Raw genomic sequence first — 24,791 nt, forward strand, 5'->3', positions numbered from 1 at the left:
AGTCCATCATGCCTCCTCTCATTTGTCACCTCTGTGAGGCTTTCCTGACACCCAGCTGTGACTTGTGGCCATCCCAGGACTGCAGAGAAGTTGGGTTCCCTCAGGCTGTGGAAGGTCTTGTGAATGTCCAGAGAGAAGTGGGGCCATGGCATGCAGAAACAAGCCCTGGAGACAATTCATCCATGGCCAGAAGCTTGGATCTCACGCTCACCTACACCTCCAGCACATAATCAGCCTTGCTTTCCCATCCAGGGAGCCCAGAGCACCTTGGGATGCAAACAGGGAACGTGTCCATGCCAAACCCTGCTCACAGGACATGCTGTCACACTTGGGGACACTCAGGGCACTGAATGCATTGTTCCTTTCTTCTCTGGGCTGTGAAATCACCCGTGTGATCTGCAGAGCCTCCCAGCCAAAGCTGAGCAGGAGGAGCTGTGGTGCTGCTGCTCAGCTCCTCTGCTGGGTCATTCTGCACCTCTGCTCATGACACAAACATCAGTCGGGAGATTTGAATCAGAATGTTTCAACTGCACTCCAAGGAAAACCTGCAGAGCTTTGTTGTTATCATATTTCTAGAGTTCCATACCTTCAGGGTGGTTTTCTCACAAGCAGCTCTTCACAGCAGTGTTGCTCCTACTTCTTCATCAGGGCCCCTCCAAGGCTCTCCCCGACCAGCCCACCCCCTTTTATCCCAGTTATCTTCATTAGCCACAGCTGCCACCCAATTAAGGACATCACAGCTGCAGCCCATTTAGAAGAACTAGGAGTGGGGCAAAGCCACTTATACAATACATAGATTTTACTATGGCTCAAAGGCCACCTACACAATACATACTAAGATTCAATGGCCACCTATAGAGCTTGGCACCTGAAAGTCTCTGGTTTTGGATACCCTGCCCTATCAGCTCCCCACAGCTGCTCTCCTGCTGGGTTCTGGAGCCAGGAGCAGCCTCTGAACCCTCTCTGGCATCAGCCAGACCTGTGGCGTGCCCCCAGCCCCAGGGCAGCTGCCCAGACCTCACCCTGACCGCGCAGCATTCACAGGAGGAGAGGAGGCTGCTCAGCTCCCAGGATTAAATGGCTTGCAGATGTTGGAACACCACATTGCACTGGCTGCAGAGTGCACAGGCACACCACAAACACTGCCACAGACCAGAACATCCACTCAGTGAACAGCAGCACACTCCCCATAAACCAAGGGCAGCTCCCATTTCTCTGCAAGGAGCCAGAGCCTCTCCAGACTCTCTCACAGACCAAGCCCTGGCTGTCAGTCCCATCTCAAAGACACCAAATGTGCTGAGGAAATATTCTGCCAGGTGTAAAGGAAAAACAGAGGGAGCTTTCCTGTGTCTGATTCCACCATCCACACCAGAGGCTCCTCTCCAACCAACCCACGCCTGATTCTTCATCTAAAAACCTTTTTCCCTCATTTTAAGGTATTGAGCACCTTCCAGCTCCTGTATTTATATAAAATCACCTTTAATATAACTCATTTATATTACTGGAAAATTCTTCCTGTTCCCCCACCACGCTGGCTGATCTGGCAGGTGTAAGAGCAGCCTTACCTCTCTCCACCTTGCTCCAGCACTGCTCGAGATATAAACATTGGTTTTCCTTGCCATGTTCTTGCCAACAGAGCCTGGGAGAAAGGAAGAAATCATCCTTCTTGAGGAATGCAAAGTGATTGCTTAAAAGGAAGCCAGACACCTCCAGACTATTTTTATCTGTGATTGAGGAGATGATTTTTCACACTATAAATTAATCCCTTCAAAACCAAATATTTCAAGGACTATTTCAAGTTTGAAAAGCAGATGGGGGAAAAACCCATGGCTACAAACATGATTAAACAAAATGTGTGCTTTCTTCAGTAACAGAGCGAGACAAACAGGAATTTCTGAATCTTAAAGAAGCCCTTCACGAGGATCAGGAAAGAGGATCAGAGCAGAGCAGGTTTCTCACATCTCTGTGCTGCAGTGAAATGTTCCTTCTGTAATTACTGCATGGGGACTGCAGCAGGGAAAGGACAGCAAAATGCACCATTTAATTGCATTTTATAACCTGCTTGTACAAACTAAATACTGCCTGGCAACAACACCCCCAAGGCAAGGGAAAAGCAGTACCAGTGGCAATGATCAGTCCTGGCGCCGACTCCTTGGAGAGAATGGGCATCCTGCGCAGCTGGAAATTCAGCAGCTGGCTCAGGCGCTGGGCCAGGTGGAGAGAGCAGCCCTGGGACAGCTGGGAAACAGAACAGTGGGTTAACATCCACCCCTCATGCTGTGTATTCCAGTCCTCTCTGCTTGGAAAGGCCAGGAGGGACTCCCTCATGGCGGCATTGCTGTTTCAACCTCTTTTTGTAGAGCGAAAACACCTCAAAGTCACCAAGCCCACCACTAATAAATCCCCAAATGTCATTTTTGGGGGTCTTCTCCCTGTCCCAGCTCCCCATGGTATCTGGCAGTCAATGTGCTCCCCATAATGGGTCTGTGTGGGGGGCTGGAGCAGCTCCCAGGGGTTGCCCTTGTCGAAGGTGATGATGGAGCGCATGTTCTCCAAGATCACCAAGTTTATTATCACTAATAAACCACAACCCCAAATGCCACTTTTGGGGGTCTTTTCCCTGTCCCACCCCCCATGTGGGGGGTTGATGTGCTCCCCATAAGGGGTCCATGTGGGGGGCTGGAGCAGCTCCCAGCATCACTTGTTGAACGTGATGATGGAGCACATGTTCTCCAAACCAAGCCCATCACTAATACACCACAACCCCAAATGCTATTTTTGGGGGTCTTCTCCTTGTCCCACCACACCATGGTACCTGGCAGTCAATGTGCTCCCCATAGTGGGTCTGTGTGGGGGGCTGGAGCAGCTCCCAGGTGCCGCCCTTGTCGAAGGTGATGACGGAGCGCATGTTCTCCTCGCTGAAGGAGCCGTTGATCAGTGTGGCGATGTAGACACCCCGCACGCCTTCCACGCGGTGGAAATCTGCGAAGGGCTCGTTGGCAAAGTACCTGCGGGGTGGGGGAAATGGGAATTGAACCCCTTCCCATAAGGCTGGGGGTGTGGGGGATTGGCGGGCAAAGGTAGTGCGTTGATGTGGCAGAGCCAAAAATCGCGGATTTTGGTCGTTGTTCTCATTTGCCTTGTGGTAATCACAAATCCTCTGAACAGAGAGAGACAGCTCTCTCTCAGGGTTTTCCTGGGAAGCTCTGAGAAAGCTCAGAGAAAAGAATGATAAGCCATTCTTATCTCCACTTGCTGCACGTGTTGTTGTGCACATGTGGAATGCTTTATGGAAATTCGTTTACCAAAGGGTGAATTCTTAATTGGACACTGGATGGTGTTTGGATGGATTGACCAATTCAGTAAAACTGTATTGGACTGTAAGGGTGCTGAACTTCTTAATAAGTATAGTAGAGTACAATATAGTATAATAGAATAGAATAATAGAATGTAGAATAATATAGTATAATAGAATATTATACTATATTGTATAATATAGTGTAGTATAAATTAGTATAACAGAATATTGTATAATATAGTATAATATAGTATAATAGTAATATAGTATAGAATAATATAGTATAACAAAATAAAATTATAGTAAAATTATAGTATAATATAGTATAATAGATTGAAGCCTTCTGCAATCATGGAGTCAATGTTAATTATTCCCAATTCAGGGGACCATTGCTAAGTCCTGTCTTACCTGACCAAGGTGTCGCTGCCAGCTCCCCCTGGGCTGTAGTAGAGCACATTTTCCAGAGACAGGGAGAACTTCAGGCCCTCAGCCTCCGAGATGTAGAGGTTGGTGCGGTTGTTGTCGTGGCTGACACACACAAACACCTGGTCCTCCGAGGCATCAGCAATGTAATATTCCTGTGGGGCACAAAGAACAGGCTTTGTGTGTGTGTGTGCACACAGGCTGGTTTGGATTTCCTCTTATCTTGCCTCTACTTTTTTGTATTTTTTCCACTCAGAAGGTGAAAATTCTCCACTTTGTTTTTTCTGTTGTGTTCCCCCCACAGTGATTCCTTTCAAAGCCCCCTGGAGCAGCATTGGTCTCCCAAGCCCCATGTGTGCTGTATCTCTGGACCCCCCTGAGGCTGGGAGTGCACCCCACTGCTCTGCCAAGCACCAAAACTTGCTTCTCACGCCCTCCTTTATCCCACCAGCCTGGGGACACCAACAGCATATCTGGTTCATACATCAGGGACTCTTTGCAAGCTCTGGCGGTGCCCTGGGCTTCCTCAGCCTGCAAGAATTGGATGCTCCAGGTCATGCCAGTGCACCCCACGCCATGGGAAGGGGTAAAGTCCCCAAAAGCAGAGTCAGAGCAGTGGGATCAGCCCCTCTCTGGTGTCTGGGCTTTGCTGCCAGCCCCATCCCCAGTGACTGTCCAGGTGCCATCGTGTAAACAACGAGATCATCCCAATGTGGGCCTTGGCTCTGCCACCCCCCAGCAGGGTCATATGAGGTTCCTTCCCTCTCCTGCAGCATCTGGAGCTGCTTCTGGCACTGCAGGGTGTCCTTGGCAAGGCAGGGAGCTGGGAAGCTGCTCGGGAAGCACCACTTACCTTAATGGGATGCTTGGTAACGAACTGTGCCACCCGCATGGGCTTGCGGTTGAAGGAGACCCAGAGCTGGACTGAGGGGGGCTGTGAGCTGCCGAGCAAACGCTGTGCAGAGCACAGGGACACGTTAGGAGGGGCTCTCACCCCAAAAAGTCACCCTCATCTCCACTGGGATCCCCCAGTGCCTGGGACTTCCCTCTCCATGCATGTGGGCAAAGCGTGGCAGCTGCGCCACGCTGGGAGCAGTGATCCCCACTCAGGGTTTAAATTGCCACAGCCAGGGCTCAGCAAGGAGACAAACTGTCCTTCCTGGTCAGTCAGGTGGGGGTAAGGAGGCTGGGTTTAGTTCCTCCTTTCTCCTCAGAGCACACTGACCTTTCCTTCCTATTTTTATCGATTTGCGCAAAACGAAAGGCGCCGGCGCGAAGCCGAGAAAATAAAAAATCTGGGGGCACCCTATTTCATACAGGATGCCAATGGTGAGGACCTAAACCCAGATCTAGGCTCCAAAAATAAGCGGCCTGGTTTTTGGTTTGTTTTTTTTTTTTTTTTTGCTTTTTTTTCCCCATCCTCTGTATCACTAAGCAACCGCGCCTCCCACGGAAAGGAGCAGAAGTCAGAGCCCTGGGCGCCGCTGCCACCCAGCCTGTCCTTCCCCCCTGCTGCAGCCAGGCTTGGAGGCAATGCCTCATCCCAGACCTGGGGATGTGACTCCCAAATGAGGGGTTTGCAGCCAGCCTCCCTCTGTCTCGGTGTTTCCCAGCAGTGCTTGCTGTGGGGTGGAATACGGGTGATTTTATTGATGTTTAATCACTACAGCTGCAGGAGGAAGCAGGGCGTGCTGCCCGCTGGCCCCTGAGTGCTTCAGAAGCAGCAAAAGCTCCAAAGCACCCCCAAATGGTGCCCAAACCCTCCTCAAGCTTTCAGGATGCTGTCCCTGAGCTCAGTGGCGTGTCTTCCCTGCAGAGACACAAACCACCCCCAGTGTTTCACCCTGCACCAGCACCGAGCCCTCGATAAAATCTCCTGCAAACCACAGAGCAGGCACAGCGCCAAGGGGATGGGCCCTGGGAGGCACAGGCTGTACTACCTGCAAGGGAGACTTCTGAGAAACTGAAATTGCTCTGCAAACATTCCCTGCCTGTGTCAGACACCGCTGTGCCCGCTCAGGGGGCCAGAGGTGTCACCTACTGCCCAGGAAACCCTCCCTGGTTCTGCCAGCAGCCACCCCTGAATAAAGGGTTCCTTCTTAAAGTACTCGATGGCAGCTGCAGGGGAGAAATGCATCTTCTGAAAAGAAAGCTGCTGCTTGCATTCTAGAAGGATCAGGACTTTATCCCTCTCTGATCTAGAAAGGCCTGGCCCTCAGAGGAAGCATTGACACTTTCTTGCTTTCTTTCAGGTTTGTTCGAATTTTACCAAGAACTAAAAAGCACAGAGAGGCTCTGGCTGCAAAGGGACCAAAAGATCACTTTTGCTCGCCCACATCCTCTTTTCTTAGGCAAGCAGACTGAAAATGCAGCTTTCCTTCCAGGCTGGAGCACATGAGGCTGCTTGGAGCTGGTCCACGTTTGATGGTAATCTCCTCTGACAAGCGGCCTCCTTTAACCACCGAGCTGCCGAGCCACATCCCCCTTCCCCTGCCACCCCCTCCCCGATGTTCCCAGCCACCCTCTGGCTTTTCCCTGCTCCCAGCCTTCTGCAGGCTGACCTACTTCTGCCCAGCCTGCCCGAGGCAGGGGCATGGAAACACCACGGGGAGAGCAGCACGGGCAGCCATGCTGTGAGCCCACAGGGGTGGCAGCTGCTGGCGGGCTGGGCGACACCTCTGTGACAAACCAGCGAGCTCTGCAGGCTCTGAGGCGCAGCAGAGATGCTCCTGCCCGCTGTGGTTCTGCACCACATCCACCCTCGGCAGCGAATTCACTCACCACAGACTTGGTTGCAAACATGTATTTGTCCCTGAGCTGGAAATCCTGCACGTCCTCCAGGATGATCTCCTTGTTCTCCCGGCTCTGGAAGAAGTCTGTGCTGCGGATGACGGTCGAGGCCCCCGAGGGCTCGTGGCGCTCGATGTACACCGTGCTGGGCTTGTCGTAGGGCTCAACGCCCCTGGGGGCACAGGGGACACGGTGACACGGGAGAACAAGGCAGCAGGAGCAAGGAGATGGGGTAGGGGGAATGGGAAGCACCCTTGTGTCACAGATATATTTTATGAAAAATCCTTTCTTTAGGATTTTTCCTCCTGAGAAGCTGAAAGGCCTCAGGAACAAAATGTAAACAATGGTTATCTGCTGCTGTGGAGTGCAACAGGTGCATCTGGGATTGGTCTCATGGGGTTGTTTCTAATTAATGGCAAATCACAGCTGGCTCAGACAGAGAGCCGAGCCACAAACCTTTGTTATCATTCCTTCCTATTCTATTCTTAGCCAGCCTTCTGATGAAATCCTTTCTTTTATTCTTTTAGTATAGTTTTAATGTAATATATATATCATAAAATAATAAATCAGCCTTCTGAAACATGGAGTCAGATCCTCGTCTCCTCCCTCATCCTCAGGCCCCTGTCAACACCATCACACCCTTGGGTGCCAGGCTGTCACTTGACACCATACCCACAGTGCAGGGTGAGGGGAGCAGGGCTGGAGCACACCCTGGTACCCAGATTTCTGATTTTCACAGGGCAGCAAACAGTGCAGGAGAAGTGTCTTCTTCTCTTGAAGGACAGGAGCTGGGTGCAGTACATACCAAGAAAACGACTTCACGTGCTCCTGAATCATTATCCACGTCTGGCCAAAGTCATCTGATTTCCAGAGCTGCAACAACAAAGGTGAGAGATGCCAGCAGGATTGGGACACAAACAGACCCAATCCTTCAAGACACCCAGCGTGTCCATCCATGGCTACTCTCATGGCTTTTCATGTGGCAGCTCCTGGAGCAACAGCAGCTTTTCTGTTAATAACAGATAACCCAAACAGCAAAAAAAAAAAAATATCCTTTAGCCTTCTGCCAGAAGGATTTCCCACTGTTTACCTGTTTTCCCACTGTTTACCTCCAGGTTTTACTCAGTGTGTATCTCAAGGTGCTGTAATTATTTTCAATCTTTACCCAGCAGCTCCAGAAGGGGAAAAAAAAAAAGTGTTTGTATTCAAGCAGCAATTTGTTACTCGGGACCCAAAGGCAAACCACAGGCCCACATGAAACACTGCAGAGGTCACCCTGCCTCAGCTGCCAGGGCTCTGTGGTGAGTTATGGCCACGGTGGTTGGGGTGATGGATGTGGCTGGGAGCAGTGTGGATGGAGGAGAAGGGAAGGGAAATAAGAGAGGCAGCCTGCAGGTATTGTGTCCTCATTCTCCTGAGGTGAGAACAGGACAGACTGCAGGGAAGGGATGGATTTGGACAGCTCTGCATGTGAGATCAGACTCCCTTAATGGCCAGAGCGTCGCAGACATCTTTTATGAAAAATCCTTTCCTTAGGGTTTTTCCTCCTGAGAAGCTGAGAAGCCTCAGGAACAAAATGCAAACAATGGTTATCTGCTGCTGTGGAATGCAACAGGTGCATCTGGGATTGGTCTCATGTGGTTGTTTCTAATTAATGGCCAATCACAGTCAGCTGGCTCCGACTCTCTGAGACACAAACCTTTGTTATCATTCTTTCCTATTCTATTCTTAGCCAGCCTTCTGATGAAATCCTTTCTTCTATTCTTTTCGTATAGTTTTAATGTAATACATATAATAAAATAATAAATCAAGCCTTCTGAAACATGGAGTCAGATCCTCGTCTCTTCCCTCCTCCTCAGACCCCTGTGAACATGCTCCCATATCGTGTCCTCATTCTCCAGAGGTGAGAACAGGACAGACTGTAGGGAAGGGAGTGACCTGGCAGATTTGGAGAGCTCTGCATGTGAGATCAGACACCCTGAATGGCCAAAGCACGAAGCCACAGAGCACCAGGCGCGGTGGCTCTCAGCTGTGAGAGGCCACAGGAACATCCCACAGGGCAGGGTGTGATGCTGCTTCCCCACCTGAGCAAAGTGCTCACCTGTTTTTTGGGGTGAGACCTGTCGAAGCCCAGGAGGAGGTTGGGGTTCCTGCTGTGCAGGAGGAGGTCAGCTGCTCGGAAGGGGATGGAGAAGCCTTGGATGGTGTTGCAGAAGTCGGTGGTGATCCAGAGGTACGGGGCAAAGGCATCCACAAAGATATACTGGGAGTGGAGGGACAGACAGGGCAGAAGGTCAGAGCAGAGCCCAGGCTGGCAGCGATGGAGGTGCACATCCCAGGGGAGCCTTTGGGAGGGCAAACTTTGGAGGAGGAAAGTTTTCCCTGCTCCCACCACACTCTGACCATCACCAAGGCACAAGAAGTGCCTGGCCCAAGGGGTGTCCAGACACCCTTGGATGGCCAAAACATGAAGATACCCCAACAATCTTTGTCCCTGTGACAGCAGGGACAGAGGCCCAGCTGCCATGTCCCCCTCACCCTCTTGTTGTCAGCAGGGCTGTGGTAGAACTGGGCGATGGCCACCTCGCTGCTGTTCCCCCCATCGAAGCTGAACCTCTCCGAAATCTTCTTGAAACTCTTCCCATAGTCATAGGACACATAAACCTGCAAAGGAGAAGCCCCACGGTGAGAAGCACAAAGTTCTGATCTCACTTCTGACAGATCTGGTGAAAACTCAGTGAATTACAAGGTGGGGAAAGATTTGAGATTTTCCCAACCATGCCTTGAACCCATGGGGCAGCACAGGGGATATTTAATATTTTGGTGCCTCTGAACCCAAACTTGTGGGGGATTTTTGTGATATTTAATGCTTTTGTGCCTTTGAACCCAAACTTGTGGGCTTTTTTTTGTGTCTCAGGACACAAGAACAAGTCAGGCTGTAGCTCAGCAGCCACCACCACCTTGGTGCACCTGCAGAGGGCCAGGGTGTGTTACTTACATCGCTGTTTTTGGGGCCCAGCAAGGACAGGCTGTCCCTGGCCAAGGCCACAATCACGTTGCTCTTCTCTCCTGCCCAGTGAACGACCATCTGATTGTGGGAATCATTCAGGCTGACCTGCAACGCCAATGAAAGGACACCCTGAGTCACAGCCTCACCCCAGGGACAGCAAACACCCTCTCAAGCCACCCTTCCTTGGGAATACCAGACTTTGGGGAAAAAAAAAAAAGCACCATCTCTCCTGAACATGTTCACAGAATGTGCCAAAAAGGGTGAATTTTCCCTTTGTTCTTCCTCAGGCAAACAGGACTCAGGGGATGATGAGAATGAAAACTCAAACCAAGCACTGGGACGTGTTTTAAGATCCAGGCTGATGAGACACAGGGAAGCAGAGGGCCAGGCACTGATCCCTTCTCTCTGGTGACCATGGCAGGACTCAAGGGACAGCCTTGAGATGCTTCAGGGGAGGTTGAGCTGGATATCAGGGAAGGTTCTTCAACCAGAGGGTGCTGGGGGCTCCTCAGGGAATGGACACAGCCCAAGGAACTGCAGGAGTGTTTGGATATTGCTCCCAGGGATGCACAGGGTGTGATTGTTGGGGTGCCTGTGCAGGGCACTGTCGCAGACATCTTTATATGAAAAATCTTTTCTTTAAGATTTTTCCTCCTGAGAAGCTGGGAGGCCTCAGGAACAAAATGTAAACATTGATTATCTGCTGCTGTGGAATGCAACAGGTGGATCTGTAATTAGTCTCATGTGGTTGTTTCTAATTAATGGCCAATCACAGTCAGCTGGCTCGGACAGAGAGTCCGAAAGAGCTGCCTTTGTTATTCATTCTTTCTTTTCTATTCTTAGCCAACCTTCTGATGAAATCTTTTCTTCTATTCTTTTAGTATAGTTTTAATGTAATATATATCATAAAATTATAAATCATGAAACATTCTGAAACATGGAGTCAGATCCTCGTCTCTTCCCTCATTCAAAAACCCCTGTGAACAGTCACAGGGCACAACCCCAACAGCTCCAGGAGCATTTGGATATTGTTCCCAGGGATGCACAGGGTGGAATTGTTGGGGTGTCAGCCCCAGGAGCTCCAGGAGTGTTTGGATATTGCTCTCAGGGATGCACAGCCTGGGATTGTTGGGGTGTCTGTGCAGAGCCAAGGGCTGGCTCCCTTCCAGCCCAGGATATTCCACGTTTCCCTGCTGCTTTCCAGCACACACAGAGCCGTGCGCGATCCCGTTATTCCCGTTATTCCCATGTGAGCGGTATCTGCCAGCACAGCGCTGTTTCTATGGGGAAGCTCTCGCAGCAGCAGCACGGGGGGAGCTGACAGGGCAGGACAAACCCTCTGTGGCTGTCAGCAGCCAGCAGGGACAGCCAGGAGAGCCGGGAGAGCAGCTCAGCCCGGCCGTGGATGCAGCAGAGCAGTGCGTGCCTGAGCCCTCGCACGCCACAGCTCAGCCCAGGGCTCTAACCCCGGAGCTGGGGCCTTGGGAAGCTGTAAAAATACAGGATAAGCCCTTCTTAGGCTTGATACCCTGCAGCTCCCGCTGACCCCGGGATCAGCGAGCAGCACCGCCTGGAGAAGGGGCTGCTTTAACCTCCAGCAAGCCAAACACTGCAAAAACAAGGAACTGATTCTGGAAGAAGACGGGCAGGGAGGGAGGGGGGGAGAGCCAAGTAGAAGCCCTCAAATCCCTCTTATGCAATAGCTCACAGGAGAGGAAAGAGAACCGACCACAAGCCTGGCGGGAGCATCTCCCAAGCCAAAGCATTGCCGGGGCCGGAGCATCCCCCGAGGCTGGAGAATCCTCAGCCTGGAGCATCCCCCGGGGCAGAGCATCCCCGGGGCTGGAACACCCCCTGGTTGGAGCATCCCCTGGGAGCTGAAGCATCCCCTGGGGGCTGGAGCATCCCCTGGGGGCTGGAGCATCCCCCTGGGTCGGAGCATCCCTGGCCCGGAGCATCCCCCGGGGCTGCAGCAGCCCCCAGGCTGGAGCATCCATAGGGATGGAGCATCCCCCGGGGGCTGGAGTATGCCCAGGGTCCGAGCATCCCCCTGGCCAGAGCATTCCCTGGGGGCTGGAGCACCCCCGGTGCCCGAGCATCCCCAGGGCTGGAGCATCCCCTGGGGGCCAGAGCATTCCCGGGACTGGAGCATCCCTTGGTGCCCTAGCATCCCCTGAGGGCTGGAGCATCTCCTGGGGCTGGAGCATCCCCCAGGTTGGAGCATCCCCCAGGCTGGAGCATCCCCCTGGCCGGAGCATCCCCCAGGCTGGAGCATCTCCAGGGCTGGAGCATCCCCGTGGCCAGAGCATCCCCTGGGGCTGGAGCATCCCGGGGGTTGGAACATCTCTGGTGCCTAAGCATCCCCCAGGGTCCAAGTATCCCCCTGGCTGGAGCATCTCCAGGGCTGGAGCATCCATAGGGATGGAGCATCCCCAGGGCTGGAGCATCCCCCGGGGCTTGATCATTCCCCAGTGCCTGAGCATCCCCCGGGGCCAGAGCATCCCCCAGGTTGGAGCATCCCCCAGGGCCAGAGCATCCCCCAGGTTGGAGCATCCCCCAGGTTGAAGCATCCCTGGCAGGGACCCCCCCCTCCACCGGGCAAACCCCGCCAGAGCTCCGGCTCCAAACGCGGCTCAGATTTAGGTCAGCCAGCAGCAGCAGCAGCAGCTACAAAGCCAGGCAGCCAGAGCCCTGCGTGCCCACCAGAAAAAAGAAAACAAAATAAAAATGAAAAGGAAGAGACGCTGTTTGAGGATGCAGGGAAATAGGCCGGAGGAGGAGGAGGGATTGCTGCTGATCTCTGAGACAGCCTGGGGTGTGGAACTGAGCTCTGCCCTCCCCGTCCCCTTCCCCTGCTCTGGAAGCAGAATAACCCCGTTTAAATCTCCCACATCTCTGCAGGTTATTTTGGGTGCAGCTTTTTTAGTGACCAAGCTGGAGCTGGGCACTGTTAGAACACAAACTTGGTCCTTCAGATCCTCTCAGCCAGGAGGGGTTAGTCACTACCTCAGTGTCCATTTTATTAGTACTTCTCTGGGGTTTTTTGGGGTTTTTTTCCACAAGGAATCCAACACTTGGAGTTTCAAAAGCAGGAAAACCAGAGGAGACTCCTATCTGCACCTTGGTTTAACCTCAGTAGTAAACCTCCTCAATGTAGCCATGATATTTTCTGAAAAAATAATTTCCTTAGGATTTTTCCTCCTGAGAAGCCTCAGGAACAAAATGCAAACAATGGTTATCTGCTGCTGTGGAATGCAACAGGTGCATCTGGGATTGGTCTCATGTTGTTGTTTCTAATTAATGGCCAATCACAGTCAGCTGGCTCAGACAGAGAGCCAAGCCACAAACCTTTGTTATCATTCCTTTCTATTCTATTCTTAGCCAGCCTTCTGCTGAAATCCTTTCTTCTATTCTTTTAGTATAGTTTTAATGTAATATACATCATAAAATAATAAATCAGCCTTCTGAAACATGGAGTCAGATCCTCATCTCTCCCCTCATCCTCAGACCCCTGTGAACACGGTCACACCTCTGTACATTTTTTATTCTTGTAAGATAAAGCAGACAGCAAGATCCCTTTTTTGGAGACTTGGGACGTTAAGTGAAACCCAAAAACCAGGCAGGGGCAACGTGTTTGGGTTCAGGGGGGCCAGCTGAGCTTTGTTAGCCCTTGAGGAGCAGGGTGGGCTCAGGCAGAGTCCCTCTATAAAGGCAAACCGGAGTCAGGTGAGGTTTGGCTCCCTGGTAGGAGCAAGGAGTACTCAGTAGGAAGGGTTGGAGCAGCTGGAGAAGCTCTTACTAGAGGTTGTAAAGCAGGAGAAGGCAACCAAAGGATGCTGTAACTCTCCCAGGAAGGGGTTGTACAGCATTGGTTGGGTTTATGAGCACCACACTTTTGGTTTTTGCTGCTTTGCAGCCCTTCAGAGCTCTGAGGGAACCCAAAGGGCTCAGGGGAGCACCAAACAGGACCCCACAGCTAGGGGCTGATGTTCCATTAACCAGGATAATAACCATTAACCAATAACTTTGGGATAAGGCTGTGGCACTGTCACAGTGTCCCCAGCTCCCCCAGCAGGGCACAGCTGCCTGGGGAACTGGTGTAACCTCTGAGCAGACAGTCACTGGTGCCTAATGGAAACAGCGTTTAGCATAAATTCCACTTAATGGGGAAGTGTTTTGGTCTTTGCCAAGTGATTAAGTGTATATGAAATATGCATGAAATTCTAATTTGCCCTCCTAATATGCAAGGTGCCAAATGAAGTCCAGGAGGGGGAAAGTGCAGCCAAGACACAGCAGAGGCTGTAATGGAGACAGTGTTTGGGGCTTTGCTCTGTGTGTGTTTCTTTGTTAACAGCATCTTCTAAGCAATGAATGCCCTGCAGGGATGGGACGGGAAGAGGACAGCCCCAGGAGGAGCCACCTGAGAGCAGGTATGAGCTCCTGGGATGCAGCTGGGGCCTGGGGGCTCCAGGCTGGGCTGGCAGGGGGAATTTCTGGGAGCTGAGATGGGATTGCTGCCCTGCTGAGCCTGGAGAAGTGATGGAGGTCAGGAATTGAGTGCAGTGCTGAGTGCCCAGGGCTGGGAGAGGAGCCCTGCCCATGTTCTTTGGCACCTCAACTTGCAGCTTCCCTTCCTGCCTTGTCCCTCTTAGCTGCCTGCGCCCAGATTTGGAGTTTGGAGAAGGGTTTTGGTTGTGGAGGGGCCTCACCCCTGGCATGTGAAAAATGCCAGCTTCGGGAGTTGGAGGGAGGGTTTGAGTCCTTTCTTCCTGAGATAGGATGGTGGGGTAACTGTAAGAAGGGGTTTAATCTTCAATCTTTGACTTACAAGACCAATGTTTTTATAAACTATTAAAGTTAATTCGAGTTTGAGCAGTTTATTCTCTAGGGCAGCTGCTAAGGGGGAATAAAAGTGGGATGATTGTGAAGTAGGTGAATGAGGCTGGTTGGCCAATGGTGATGGATGGGTGCAGGCTGGTCAGGGATGGGTGACAGGCAGGGGCAGCTCTCAAGCTCTGTCCAGCCTTGGAGCCCCTGCTCTGCGTGGGAAATGTGACTTCTCCATGCAGAAATCTCACTGCTAGGTGTGCTGAGCAGTGACAAGTGACAGGACAGCGTGAGGGGCTGCTCTTGGTGTCCAGCGGGCCTGGGAGCTCTCAGTGTGTGTCCCTGGGCTTGCTTTGGTGAGGATTAAGGCATTAATGCTCCACTCCAGGGCTGGCACAGCAGCTCAAGGTGGGTGCTGGCGATTCCTTGGGAGGTGATGCACTGTGAGAGCTCAGGGCTGTCACAGACATCTTTTACGGAAAATCCTTTCTTTAGGATTTTTCCTCCTGAGGAGCTGGGAGGCCTCAGGAACAAAATGTAACCAATGGTTATCTGCTGCTGTGGGATGCAACAGGTGCATCTGGGATTGGTCTTGTGTGGTTGTTTCTAATTATGGCCAATCACAGTCAGCTGGCTCGGACTCTCTGTCTGAGCCACAAGCCTTTGTTACCATTCCTTCTTTTTCTGTTCTTAGCCAGCCTACTGATGAAACCCTTTCTTCTATTCTTTTAGTATAGTTTTAATGTAATATATATCATAAAATAATAAATCAGCCTTCTGAAACATGGAGTCAGATCCTCGTCTCTCCCCTCATCCTCGGACCCCTGTGAACACGGTCACACAGGGCTGCAAAACTGAGGGCAGAACAAAGATTCCTGGGGATCACCGGGGTGTTTTCCCATCCTCACAGTGACCTACAAACAAATGCAGCTCCCAGGGAATTTCTGAGTAGTTAATGAGTTATCAGTGCTGTGTGATAAGCGAGGCTGACAGAGAGCAAGGGTCCTGAGCAGCTCTGAAACCATCCAAGTGCTGCCAGCTTGGGTCACAGCTCCAGAGCTGCCAGAACATGTGTGCAGAAGGGGAATGGGTAAAATATTTTGATCCCAGCAGCTGGTGGGGCTGAAGAAGGCGTCAGAAGCACAGGGCAGAACGAGAGGGTGCTCTGATCGCGCTCCTCCTCATTCCAGCTCTCTGGAGGCTGCAGAGGACAAGTGCCAGGCCCTTGGTGCCCATTTTCTATCCTCCCCCTGGCAGAGCTGATGCAGGAGCCTGGCCCAGAGTGCCAGGGGTGGCTCCTGCTCCCAAAACAGCCCCAGAGTGCCAGGGGTGGCTCCAGGCATAGCCCTGGAATGCCAGGGGTGCCTCTTTCTCCCGGCACGCCGCGTTCCCCACGCTCTCTCCCACTGAATCTCCATTCCTGCACCTTCTGCTCCTCTCCCCAGCATCTGCTGCCAGCCCTGCCAGGAGAGCTGAAAACGCCGCCTGTGCCTGCCGTGGAGCTGCCGGTGGCTCGGACTGCAAATGCCAGGGTCTGAAATCATTGATATGAAACACGGCTGACTCATTTCGCAGAGCGCCAGGCCCCGTGTTAATTTGGTTAATACTGGAATCAGCTGCTTGCAGGGCTGTTTTCTCTCTGCCACCACCAAGAGAGCTCTCCCTGAGCTGCTGTTTCCAGAATGGGAAAGGGAGGGGAAGAGGAAGATTGGGGTCAGGGCAGGAATCCAGAAACAACCTAAACTGATAGAGGGGCAGGGATGTGATGGGAATGGAGAGTTCCCCAGCAGATCTGGCAAGTGCTGATGAAATTCACTCCCCCATAACGAGGGAAGAAGGCTGCAGAAGAGGTCCAAAGTGTGCCATGAGCTTGGCGTTGCAGCTCTGGAAAACCTTGAGCGATGCCCCTGGGACATCACAGCGCTCACAGGATCTGTGAGGAATCTGCTGGAGGGGAAAAACAATGAATAAAACCACAAATACCTCTCCCAGCCATTATGGTGCCAGGAGCAGGAACTGCGTGGCTTGCAGGGATCAAGCTCTGGCAAAAAGCAAATGCCAGGAGCAGGGAAACCTCCTCAGGGTGCAATGGGGAGGAAGAGCTGCAGCTGGGACACGTCACCACCCAGGGCACCTCCACAAGGTTAAAGTCTGATCTGGGGAGGCTCTGCCAGGCTGGCAAAGTAGGTCAAAATTAAGTATGGTTCAGTTGGGATGCGGCGTGACTGATGTCTGCGCTCCAGGGCTGCGTGGAGCTTGCCCTGCAGAGCAATCCCTGCCTCCCCTGGGAGCAGCAGGGCTCTCTGCCAGCTCTGCACGACGGGCAGGGCATCATCGGAGGCCTCCGTCAGCACAGAAGGGTGGGCAGGGTCAAGGTCGAGTGGTGGGGCTGGTGAGAGGTCAGGCTGTAGTGAACGGGCTGGGAATGATGAAAACCCGGTGGCTGTCCTCAAAGGCAGGATGGGTTATCAGGAAACGGGAAGGTTGGGTGCAATTAAATAGTTCCCACAGAAAAATGATGTTAGGGCAGGCACTAACTGGTGCAGGGAGGCACAGAGGTGACAGCCACACACAGGGACAGGGAGGCACAGAGGGGACAGCCACACACACAAGGACAGGGAGGCACAGAGGGGACAGCCACACACACAGGGACAGGGAGGCACAGAGGTGACAGCCACACACAGGGACAGGGAGGCACAGAGGTGACAGCCACACACAGGGACAGAGAGGCACAGAGGGGACAGCCACAGGGACAGGGAGGCACAGAGGGGACAGCCACACACAGGGACAGGGAGGCACAGAGGGGACAGCCAGGCACAGGCTGAGCACAGGGAGAGGCTCAAGCCCTGCAGTGAGAGCACAGAGGGGAAGGGGCTGCCACAGGAGCCACCAGCACTCAGAGATGATGTCCTTTGTCCTAGCGTGGTTTAAAGCAATGATTTCTTGCGAGCTGTGTCCTTTGGGGGTGGCTCCAGATAAACCTTTGCCAGAGAAGGGGGAGGGATGCCTGCAGGTCAAGGTCAGAGATGTTTCAGCAGTGTCAATGCTCTCATCACTCCCCTCAGCACCAGCAGAGCCAATCTGGGCTCCTGCCCCGACATTTTTCCTCTCTGTGTGCCACAGCCCTGACACTACAGTGTCCCCATACCCCTCCCATGGTCATCCTTCAGCCCAGCACACACCCAGAGTGGCTGCTTTGCTCTCTTGTGTTTGTTGTATTCTCTGTGGTTCAGGGCTGGTTCACACCCAGCAACCAGGATTTATGTGGGATGGTGGAAATGGCAAATCCTGGAGGCAGGCCCTGTTTAGATAGGTTAGATATAAGGAAAAAGTTTTTTACAGACAGGGTGATAAATTTCTGGAATGTTCTGCCGGGGGAGGTGGTGGAGTCCCCATCCCTGGGTGTGTTTAACAAAGCCTGGATGTGGCACTGGGTGCCAGGGGTGAGCTGAGGTGCTGGGGCTGGGTTGGACTGGGTGATCTTTAGGGTCTCTTCCAGCCTGGTCATTCTGTGATTTTCCTGTGATTTTTCCTGTGATTTCTGTGATTTCTTGGTCTGAGCAGGGCTGTGTAGGCAGGAGCACAAGGGTTGTGAGGGGACAGGAGGGTGGGTGGCAGACCAGCCCCTGTGCTGGTGGCCAGCAGCTCGTGCCAGGATGATGAGGTGCCACCCTTGTGGAAGGGGTTCAGGGAGCCCTGCTCACCCCAGGAGTGAAGTTTTCTTGCCCTGGGGATGCTCCTCTGCTGCCAGTGGCATCCTAGAACGGTCCTGTCTCGTGTCAGTGCTTGCCTCAAACAGTCTGTCCATTGTAACCCTCACCAACAATCCCACAGAGGTGAGGGCTGGGCAAGGGAACAAAACCTGCTCTGTCTCCAAGCTGATGGACTCGAGTCAGGCATTTGGTCTCCTGATTGCTGCTGTTTCAGAGTCAGAAAAAAACAGGAAAAGCCACAAAGGGGGATGAGGCTGCTGGTCCTGTTCTTTGGGGATGTTCCTGGGAAGTTTTGCTGCAAGCATGTGCTCAGCACTGAGGGTCCAGATAAAAAAATCCAAGTTACATCTTGTGCTTTGGTGTCCAAGGCAAGAGGGCTCTGAGCCTGTTCCTGACAGTGCTGAGTAAGCTGTGCTTGGCTCCTGAGGAGCTACAAAGGCTTTGGGTGTTCTTCCCCTGCTCGGTTCCAGACAGAGAGCGATGCATCCCTCCCTCTGCTCCCCTGATGCCATCACCCCCACAGCAGCAAACCCTGCTCTCCCCAGCCCCTGGGCTCAGCCTGGGCTCTCAGCTGTGCCCCCAGCCTGGGTCAGAGAGCCAGGAAAGGGCAGGGAGTTTGGGGGCATGAGCCAGAGCGCAGCATATGGCCAAGTGACCTGCCAAAGGCACGGGGGTGGGATGTGTCCCAGAGCAGGGACTGCAGTGACACAACACAAGGATGCTGGCTCCAAACACTGCCCCAGAGTGCCAGGAGTGGCTCCTGCACCCAGCACTGCCCCACAGTGCCAGGGGAGCTCCCAGCACTGCCCCAGAGTGCCAGGGGAGCTCCTGCTCCCATCCCCAGAGTGCCAGGAGTGGCTCCTGCACCCAGCACTGCCCCAGAGTGCCAGGGTTGGCTCCTGCTCCCGTCCCCAGAGTGCCAGGGGTGACTCCTGCACCCAGCACAGCCCCACAGTGCCAGGGGAGCTCCTGTCCCCAGCCCCACAGTGCCAGGGGTGGCTCCTGCTCCTGTCATCCCCCTGCTCCCTAATGCCATCACCCTCACCAGCAGCAAACCCTGCTCTCCCCAGCCCCTGAGCTCAGCCTGGGCTCTCAGCTGTGTCCCCAGCCTGGTTCAGCACCACAGCACAGAGCCATGCAAGGGCAGGGAGTTTTGGGGCACGAGCCAGAGCGCAGCATATGGCCAAGTGACCTGCCAAAGGCACGGGAGTGGGATGTGTCCCAGAGCAGGGACTGCAGTGACACAACACAAGGATGCTGGCTCCCAGCACTGCCCCTCGTGCTGATGGCCCTGGGAGAGGAGTGCTTTGACTGCACTTTGATTTTCTGCTGCTGCTGGAGAGCAGGGAGCTGGGGGAGGGAGGTCATGGGGATTGCTGGGTGCTTGTGACCAGGCACGAGACCCCTGAGCACGGAGCTGCACGGTCTTTCCGGCTTGCCAGGCATTAGGAACTCGTGTGGTCAGATCTGTGACGCAGCCCAGGGCACACAGGCTCCCTCCTGTCCCTTTTATTGAGGCAGAGCCCTGATTTGAAGTGCTGTAGAGAGCTCAGAAATGTTGTTTAGTGCAGAGCAGCTCTTCCTGGTGACACACCTGGGCTGTAAAATCTGTGTGTCCTGCCCCACAGCAGAGGGAGGAACGGGTGCTGTGAGCTCTGTTGCCAGCGAGAGCAACTCCATTCCCCAGGCCAATCCCTCCTGGAAGCTCGAGGCAATGAGAAAATCCCAAACAGTGGCAAACTGTTGAACTCCCACTGCTTCCTATTAGCCCTGTTCTGGGTGGTGACAGGGTCACTGCACCCTGCAGGGTCTGCAGCTCCCGTGCAGGTGACAGGGACATCCCTGCTGGAGCTGCTCTCAGGGGATGGGAGGCATGGGGAGACAGAAGGGAAAGTGCCACCAATGCCTTGCCGTGCATGAGAGACAAGTGTAATGTTTTCTTCTAAAATGGGGTAGCTGTGTTATGCTAAAAACAGCCAAACGCTGAGGAGGTAGAGGAGGCGAAGCAGATTTTCAAGGGGAGGAGGAACAGCTTTTCCCTAAACAAGGGAACAGAAGGGCTTTAGGAGCAGCACCAGCCCTGCATGTGCCCCTCCAGCAGCTCCAGGGCCGGCCCTGCCTCGTGACTGATCCTACAAGTAGCAAAAAGGGGAAATTAAAGAGCACCAGGGGGAAAAACACCATCCAAGGAGGCAAAGGCAGATGTCACCGAAGGCTCAAAGCCTCTCCTCAAGTGTGCCGTGTCCCTTCGTGGGCTGGTCCCCCCCCCATTGGCATTTTGGGCACATGATGGGGACACAGGCAGTGTCAGCAAGGAGGATCAAGTAGGGCAGAGAAGTGCAGACAGCGTGCGGGTACATCAAAAATAAACCAGAACCTTTAAAAAGCTGAAGCTTTCCCCAGCCTAAAGTCCAAGGGTGTAATTTGGGTGTAGTTTGTCATCACCACCCAAAAGAGATGGAAAAGAAGGGGGATGAGGGGGAGCCTTCATGGTCCTGGCAGCAAAACTTGCCAGTGAATGGAGCCCGAGCAGGGATACTTTCAGCAAAAGCAGTTTCTGTGTTTGCCTGCCGTGAGCCGCTCTGCTCCCCTTTTTCCCGAGGCTCAGCGGAGGATGGCTGGGGCACGCCAGGATCGCGGGGACGGAGGGAAGGAAGGAAGGACACGGTGCCTCGCACAGAGCCATGGTTTCCCCCGGCGTCACCTCCCCCTGCCCAGCTCAGGGCGAGCATCCCCAGCTCACGGCGCCGCTGCCCGCAGGGAATCCCTGTCCGTCCCTTCCCTTGCCGGGGATGCCCGGCCCCAATCCCCGCTGCGTGCCCTTGGCCGCTCCCTCCGAGCCCGCGGGGATGCGGGGATGGAGAGCCGCGATCCCCGCACCGAGCCCTGCCCGGGCGCGACCCCCGGGGCAGGCTGCGGAGCGGGGGGAGCTGACGGAGCTCGGGGCTCGAGCGGTGCCTGCGCCCCTCGGTGCCGGCCGCGGTGCGGGCTCACCTGTCCGTACACCTGGATGGGCTCGGGCGGGCGCGGCGCGGCGCGGCGGCCCCGCGGGGGCTCGGCGGGGGCCGGCGGGGCGCGGAGCAGCAGCGGCGGCGGCGAGCGGGCAGGAGCGGGCACCGGCAGCAGCAGCAGCAGCGGCAGGAGCGGCAGGAGCCGGCGGGGGAGCGCGGAGGCACGGCCGGCCCCGCCGCAGCTCCGTGTCGCCATGTTCGTGCCGCCGGGGCCGGGCGGAGCGGAGCCGAGCGGGGCCGAGCGGGGCCGGGAGGAGCGGCAGCCGCGCCGCCGCCCGGAGAGAATGTGCATGGGCAGCGAGCGCCGCCGCTGCTGCTGAGAGCCCCCCCGCGGGCACCGAGCCTCGGGCCCCCGCGCCTCTGCTCCCCTCTGCTCCCCTCTGCTCCCCTCTGCTCCCCTCTGCTCCCCTCTGCTCCCTCCTTTCTTCCCTCTGCGTCTTTTTATTCCCTCTCCGTCTTTTTCGGCCTCTCCGGAGGATGCTCGGCTCCCCAGTGAGATGGAGTCTCGGGGAACAATCTGAAATAAGTTCTAGTGAATTTCTGTGAAATGGACTAAAGCTCGGCCCCCCTCCCCTCTGCTCGCCTCCTTCTCGCTCTTTTCTTCCCTCTTCTTCTTTTTCTTCCCTCTCCGTCTTTTTCGGCCTCTCCGGAGGATGCTCGGCTCCCCGAGCTTCACGAGATGGAATGAAATAAGTTCTGGTGAATTTCTGTGATACGGATTAAAGCTCGGGGCCCTTCCCCTCTTCTCACCTCTTCCTCGCTCTTTTCTTCCCTCTTCTTTTTCTTCCCTCTTGCTCTTTTGCTTCCCACTGCGTCTTTTCCGGCCTCTCCGGAGGATGCTCGGCTCCCCGAGCTTCGTGAGATGGAGTGAAATAAGTTCTGGTGGATTTCTGTGAAACGGATTAAATTTCGGGCCCCCTTCCCTCTTCTCTTTCCTTCTCCCTCGTTTCTTCCCTCTTCTTCTTTTTCTTCCCTCTCCATCTTTTTCGACCTCGCCGGAGGATGCTCAGCTCTCCCCGACGAGATGGAGTGAAGTAAGTTCTGGTGGATTTCTGTGAAATGGATTAAAGGGTCCATTAAAGGGCCTCTTCCCCTCTTCTCGCCTCTTCCTCGCTCTTTTCTTCCCTCTTCTTCTTTTTCTTCCCTCTTGCTCTTTTGCTTCCCACTGCATCTTTTTCGGCCTTTCTGGATGATGCTCCTGGCTTCCCGACGAGATGCAGTGAAATAAGTTCTGGTGATAAATTCTGTGATATGGATTAAAGCTCGGGGCCCCTCCCCTCTTCTCGCCTCCTTCTCGCTCTTTTCTTCCCTCTTCTTCTTTTTCTTCCCTCTCCATCTTTTTCGGCCTCTCCGGAGGATGCTCGGATCCCCGAGCTTCACGAGGTGGAGTGAAATAAGTTCTGGTGAATTTCTGTGAAATGGACGAAAGCTCAGGACCCTCTCCTTGCATCTTCTCTTCCTCACCTCTTCCCTGCTCTTTCTCGTCTCCCTTTCCTTTCCCCTGCTCTTTCTTCTCTTCTTCTTTTTCTCCCTCTCCCTCTCTTCACATCCAGATAATAAGTGAAGTGAAATAATAAGTGAAATAATAAGTTCAAGTTCATTTCTGTGAAATGGAGTAAAGAGAAACGAAGCAGCCGGGAATTGAGTTGAAGGGAGCAGGAGTGAATGAAAGGAAACTGTGTTGAAATAAAGAAGCTGCTTAGGAGAGTGTGGAGTGACAGGGCAAAGGGGAAAGGCTTCAAACTGGCAAAGCGCAGGGTCAGATTGGATGTTAGGAAGAAATTCCTCCCTGTGAGGGTGGTGAGACCCTGGCACAGGTGCCCAGAGAAGCTCTGGCTGCCCCTGGATCCCTGGGATTGTCCAAGGCTGGGTTGGATGTGCCTTGGAGCAACCTGGGACAGTGGGAAGTGTCTCAGTTTCTGCTGTGTTTTCACCTGGGCAGAGCTGGGAAGGTGAGCAAGACATGGTGGGAGCAGGAAGGCAGAAACACTCAGGGTCTCTCCAGGGCCTTGTGCCCCCTCTCCCAGCCATGGCAGCTGGGTTTGAGCTGTGCCAGTGCCCGTGTGCTGCCCACAGAACACTTGGCACGGGCAACGTGCCCATAACTCACCAAAGGGCAGGAGGTGATGCTTGGCTGGTTGTGCAGGGACAGCACAGCCCTGATGCCAGTGGCCACAATCTGATTTATTGGGGCAGCTCAAAATCCCAGCTGTGGGATTCCCCTGGTGCTGCTCCCCTGGTCACTGTGCATCCCTTTCAGAAAGCGATTTAGAGAGACAAGCTGGGGCTGGGCAACAGGCACAGCTCACCTTTGCTGCCATCTCCCAGTGTCATTTTGTCATCTCCCAGTGCCATTGGAATCTCCTGCCTCAAATCCTTGCTCCCCCATCCTGCCCTGCATCCTTGCTTTGCCCATCTCCTGCTGTTTTGGCCCAAATTTGCTGGAGCCCAGCACTTTGAGCAGCCCCAATAAATCAGATTGTGCCTGCTGGCATCAGCCCTGTGCTGTCACTGAATACCCAACCAAGCCTCATCTCCTGCACTGGTGGTTTTTAGGTCTGGTATTGCTGCTAAGAAATGGCCTGAGCTCAGGTGGGTGGCTCAGGTGGGTTTTAGTGTTGGTTAATCATCAGTGCATTTATTTCTTGTGGTGAGATAGAATTAGGAGAAAGGTAAAGTCCTCATCTCTGGGCCAGATGAGAAGGACTCAAAAAGGAGCTGGACATGAGGAATTGTAGCGATTTTGGTTTGTTAGTTGTAGATTATTTTTTAATTTTGAGATTTTCTAACTGCTGTGTTGATGAGTGTGGTGGGTTTTAATGTGGTTAATCATTAGTGTATTTATTTCTTGCAGGAGAAAGGTAAAGCAGGTTCAAACTAACAGGAATAGAGTAAGAAATGGGAGGAAATGAGGAGCTGCCTTTGCTGAGGTGCTAAATGGAGGAAAATGGTGTTTGGGGGTTTGCTGTCTCTGAGGTACTGAGAACACACTGATGGCTTTCAACCCCTCTGCCTCTCCAGCATTTCCAATAAAAAAAAAAAGGATATTGCCCAGCAGTGAAGGAATGGGAGCCTGTAAATCCCATGGACAGCCCCAAGGCAATCTTACTCCTCCTTTTCCACTTGCCTTAATAGCAGGAACGTTGTCCAGAGCTTTCCCCGAGGTGCTTTCACCTAGAAACCCAGATAGTGCATTTCAATTATAGGGTCAATACAATTATAAAGCCTCCTAAAAAGGCTTTTAGAGGTCTGGGCTCAGAGTGATGTCCCCGTGGCTCTGGGCAGAGTCACTGAGGGAATTTGGTTGTGTGGGAATCCCTGCAGCCAGCTGCTCTCTGGGCAGGATGAGAAGGACTCAAAAAGGACCTGGAGATGAGGAGCTGTAGCGATTTTGGTTTGTTAATTTTAGATTTTTTTTTTAAATTTTGAGATTTTCTAACCGATGTGTTGGTGAGTGTGGTGGGTTTTAGTGTTGGTTAATCATCAGTGTGTTATGTATCTCTCTGGGCCAGATAAGAAGGACCCAAAAAGGACCTAGAATGAGGAGCTGTAGCGATTTTGCTTTGTTAATTTTGGATTTTTTTTTTATTTTGAGATTTTCTAACTGATGTGTTGGTGAGTGTGGTGGGTTTTAGTGTTGGTTAATCATCAGTGAATTTATTTCTTGTTGTGAGGATTAGGAGAAAGGTAATGTCCTTCTTATTTCTGGGCCAGATGAG

General features: G+C 53.4%; 1 protein-coding gene across 1 annotated transcript in view; it reads right to left on the minus strand.

Moving 5' to 3' along the window:
- The window catches only part of SORL1 (sortilin related receptor 1), a 47,911-nt gene extending 38,285 nt beyond the window's left edge, over nucleotides 1–9,626 (minus strand). The window contains exons 1-10 of the mRNA XM_059488246.1: nucleotides 9,510–9,626; nucleotides 9,050–9,175; nucleotides 8,613–8,774; nucleotides 7,317–7,384; nucleotides 6,503–6,683; nucleotides 4,575–4,676; nucleotides 3,707–3,876; nucleotides 2,816–3,008; nucleotides 2,121–2,238; nucleotides 1,566–1,639 (exon numbers count right to left, since the gene is read on the minus strand). Of these exons, the coding sequence (XP_059344229.1) occupies nucleotides 1,566–1,639; nucleotides 2,121–2,238; nucleotides 2,816–3,008; nucleotides 3,707–3,876; nucleotides 4,575–4,676; nucleotides 6,503–6,683; nucleotides 7,317–7,384; nucleotides 8,613–8,774; nucleotides 9,050–9,175; nucleotides 9,510–9,599 (1,284 nt within the window). The 5' untranslated portion in view covers nucleotides 9,600–9,626. The remainder of the gene's footprint in view (nucleotides 1–1,565; nucleotides 1,640–2,120; nucleotides 2,239–2,815; nucleotides 3,009–3,706; nucleotides 3,877–4,574; nucleotides 4,677–6,502; nucleotides 6,684–7,316; nucleotides 7,385–8,612; nucleotides 8,775–9,049; nucleotides 9,176–9,509) is intronic.
- Nucleotides 9,627–24,791: the final 15,165 nt, after the last annotated feature.

Source organism: Ammospiza nelsoni, chromosome 24, assembly GCF_027579445.1.
Source record: "Ammospiza nelsoni isolate bAmmNel1 chromosome 24, bAmmNel1.pri, whole genome shotgun sequence".
In the NCBI taxonomy this organism is placed as follows: domain Eukaryota; kingdom Metazoa; phylum Chordata; class Aves; order Passeriformes; family Passerellidae; genus Ammospiza; species Ammospiza nelsoni.